The sequence below is a fragment of the Plasmodium reichenowi genome, chromosome 12 (genome assembly GCF_001601855.1).
Source record: "Plasmodium reichenowi strain SY57 chromosome 12, whole genome shotgun sequence".
NCBI lineage: Eukaryota > Apicomplexa > Aconoidasida > Haemosporida > Plasmodiidae > Plasmodium > Plasmodium reichenowi.
In genome coordinates this window covers 546,444-550,342 of record NC_033657.1, presented here as the reverse complement: position 1 = coordinate 550,342, position 3,899 = coordinate 546,444, and the positions used below count along the sequence as shown (strand labels likewise).

The window sequence follows — 3,899 nt, the reverse complement described above, 5'->3', positions numbered from 1 at the left end:
TTAATTATTTTAAAAAATAAAAAAATATATATATTTATAAAAAAAAAAAAAAAATAATAAAAAAAAAAAAATATTTTTTTTTTTTTTTTTTTTTTTTTTTTAAAAAATAAAAAAATATTAAAAAAAACTCATAAAAATATATATATATTTTCAAAAAAAAAAAAAAAAAAAAAAAAAAAAAATTAACATCATATTAATATGATTGGACATGTGATTATGTAATAAAAAAATGAATTACACTAAAAAAAAAAATAAGAAATATACACATATATATATATATATATATATATATATATATAATATTCTTTTTTCAAATGAAAAGTTATATAAACTTGCAAATTTAACAAATATTTTTAGTATAAAAAAAAATATAAAGTAAATGTTAATTTAAATAATGCATCTTGTATTACTATATATTTTTGTTGGTACCATATGATATTTGAAAAACAATATGATTGTTTTTTTTTTTTTTTTTTTTCTTGTGGAATGGAAATTATTTAAATTTTCTTATACATCGCTTTCCGTGAACTTTTAATCTGTAGACACATGTGTAGGAAGCACCATAATTTTCTGTAAATTCGAAAATTATCCTATCAAAAAAAAAAAAATGTGAACATATAAAAAAATAACATATGAGAAGAAATAATAAACATATTTTTATATAATTCGAAGGAATGTAATTGTATTTATACAATTATACATACATATACATAAATATATATATATATATATATATATATGCATGTATGTATCATTAATATGGAACATAAAATATATACTATTTCAAAAAAAAAAAAATGTATAGATCATAATATTATAATATCTTAGCGTGTGTTACCTTTTCATTGGGAAACATGACTTGGTGGGATATGTTGCTATTCTTTTTTTTCTATCAAAATAGAAATCACCAATATGTATTAGATTTGGCTGTTTATTGTCTTTTAACCACCTTTGTAAAATTTCATTAGGTTGTATTATATTTCCATAAGTAGAATGTAAGCATGAATATAGAGAGCTATTTTTAAAATCATCATAATTAATATCATTTTCCTCAAATTGTTCAGGCCAATTTAAATCAACCATACCATATACAGAGAAATATTTTGGAGTAGCGTTTGAATTGTTACTAATATTTTCATGTACATGTTGAATAGATATAGATGTAATATCAATTGTAGCTGGTAAATGGATTGTTATTTTCCCATGATTACCTTTAAATGAAAAACAGTCACCTGGAAAATTCGTTGGTTTTAATACAATAGCTGGGTCTTTCCCCATAGGCTTTATCATTCCGTATATTTCTTCTGATGGTAAAAATGAAGCAATTTGATTAAGGAATTTTTCTATAAAATCATTTCTATTTAATGGTGAACTTGTCATTTTATATACAATTTTTGCACCTAAAGATTCAAGTGCCCAATCAATTTCGTTATAATCTAATATGAATTCATTATATAATTCATCTACTTTTTTTTGTATAATTTCTAAATGGTCGGAATATATAATTTTATTATTATTATTATTATTATTACTACCACTACTAGTACTAATATTATTATTATTTATATTATTATAATTATGTTTTCCTTTTTTTTGTTCCATCATAAAATGTATTGATTTACTTATATCATCTTTAATCAATTTTGATTGGACCTTTATTTGGTTATTAATATTTTTTAACAAATCTGCTTGTAACCTTTCATGTTTTAAAGTTAAACTTTTAAATTTTTCTTCATTATATATTACTTTCGATTCTGTAATTTCATTTAATATATCTTTTTTATATATCTCTAAATAGTATTTAATTTTATATTCAGCGTTTTTTAAAATTTTTTCTTCCATTTGTAGAAAAGTGTCGTCTAAATAATTTTTTGAATTTAAATTTTTTTCTTGTAACATATTAATTTGTTCTTTAATATCATTAATTACATTTAATAGTTCTTTAAAATCATTTTGTGTGTATAATGATTCTATTTCATTTGAATGAATATCTTTACTAATATGATGAGGCATATAATTATGGCTAAATCTATGATTAGAATAATTCTTATTATTTTTGTTGTTTTCATTTTGTTGTTTTTTTTTTTTCTTATCCATATCTATAGGGGGTCCCATTAAGATATTTTTATTCTCTCCAAACCATTCATCATCATAATCATCATCATAATCGTCACCATAACTATCATTATCTGCATCATATATGTTATTATTATTATTATTATTATTATTATTATCAATAGTATTTAATTTGTTTTGACCTAAAATTTTTAATAAATTTTGTTTCATGCCTTTATATAAATTTTCTTGTTTCAAGAAATTCCATTCCATAACTTTAACTTGTGATTGTAGTTCATTTATTTTTTGTAATAATTCTTTCTTTTCATTTTCAATATGACTAGTTAAATTATTTTTTATATCGACTTGATTTTGTGTAAATGTTTTTTGAATATTATTTATAAAAGTGTCTTTATTATGTATAACACTTTTTATATTATTAACAATATTTGTATAATCTTTAAATTGTGTTTGAAATTTTTCATAATTATCATGAAATATATTTTTGAAATTTTCAAATTCTTTAATTAAATTACTTTTAAATGAATCACTATTTTTATTATTATTAATGATATTATTTTCTAATTCATTTATTTTCTTTTCTATATTTAACCTAATTTCATAAATATTTAATTTATCATCTTTTTTATTTTCATTTTGTATCTTTTCTGAACTTTTTATATTTTTATTTTCATTGATTTCTTTTTTTAGTTGTTCTAATATTTCAAAAATTTCTTCATTATACTTTTTGTAATTTTCTTGATCATTTCCTCTTTTTATTTGCAAGGCAGTATAATTCATATATTGATTAATATCATCATAATTATTTCTGGACATATTTAAATTCCAGTTCTTTTTTTCATCTAAATTTTTAAAATATTGTTCATTAGTATTAAAAAATGCATTACTATTAATAGTGTTATTATTATTATTATTATTATTATTGCTACTGTTAATATTATGATATTTATGATTATTATGATTATTGTAATGGTTTATATTATTATTATATAGTGTAATAAATCCTGATATAGATGTTATAATTATTGATAATACAATCATAAAAGTTGCTATATATGTCATACCTCTTTTATCATTTAATAAATCATTCATAAATATATTTATATAATTCATTGTTATATATACAAAGTTTTTCTTTTTAGAACTTTCTAATTTTAAATCATAATCTGGATCATCATTTTTTTCAACCTGATACCACATAGCTGCTCTACTTGTTAAAAATTTTATATTTTCCATTTTTTTTTTTTTATTACCTTTTATTTGTTCACTATTAGATTTATGAATTGTTATATCATTACTTGATAATAAACGTACAAGATTCTTTTTTATTTTACTTAATTGGGTTTCTTTTTTTTTATATGGATTTACTTTTCCATAATTCAGATTTTTTTTCTGAAAATCTTCATAACTATGTAATACATGTATTAATGTGTTCCTATCGTCAGCCTCATCCTTATTATTATCTGTCTCGTTATAATCATCTTCATATGTTACATTATTTTCATCCGATATGAACGTATTCTTACTACTGTTGCTTATGTTCATAGACATATTTTTCTTTACATTATTATATATAACATGAATATGTACGCATCAATAATGGATTTACATAAAACTATGTGCATATAATATATTACATATAATTTTTCAAAAAAAATAATTCACAAATATAAATAAATAAATAAATATATATATATATATATATATATATTATATTGTATTATATATATTATATTATTTATTATAACGTGTTGAAAAATTTTAATATATTTTTATATAAAAAAAAAATTTATACATGTAAATATACTGAAATTCTTTTGTAA

The 3,899-nt window shown here is 18.8% G+C and overlaps 1 protein-coding gene across 1 annotated transcript; it reads right to left on the bottom strand.

The window, feature by feature from the left end:
- Positions 1–493: 493 nt before the first annotated feature.
- PRSY57_1214400 (hypothetical protein) lies at positions 494–3,621 on the bottom strand (the record flags this gene model as incomplete). Its single annotated transcript, XM_012908571.2, has 2 exons — positions 494–590; positions 839–3,621. The coding sequence occupies 2 exons, from the start codon at positions 3,619–3,621 to the stop codon at positions 494–496; spliced, it is 2,880 nt and encodes a 959-aa protein (XP_012764025.2).
- Between the last annotated feature and the right edge of the window lie 278 nt (positions 3,622–3,899).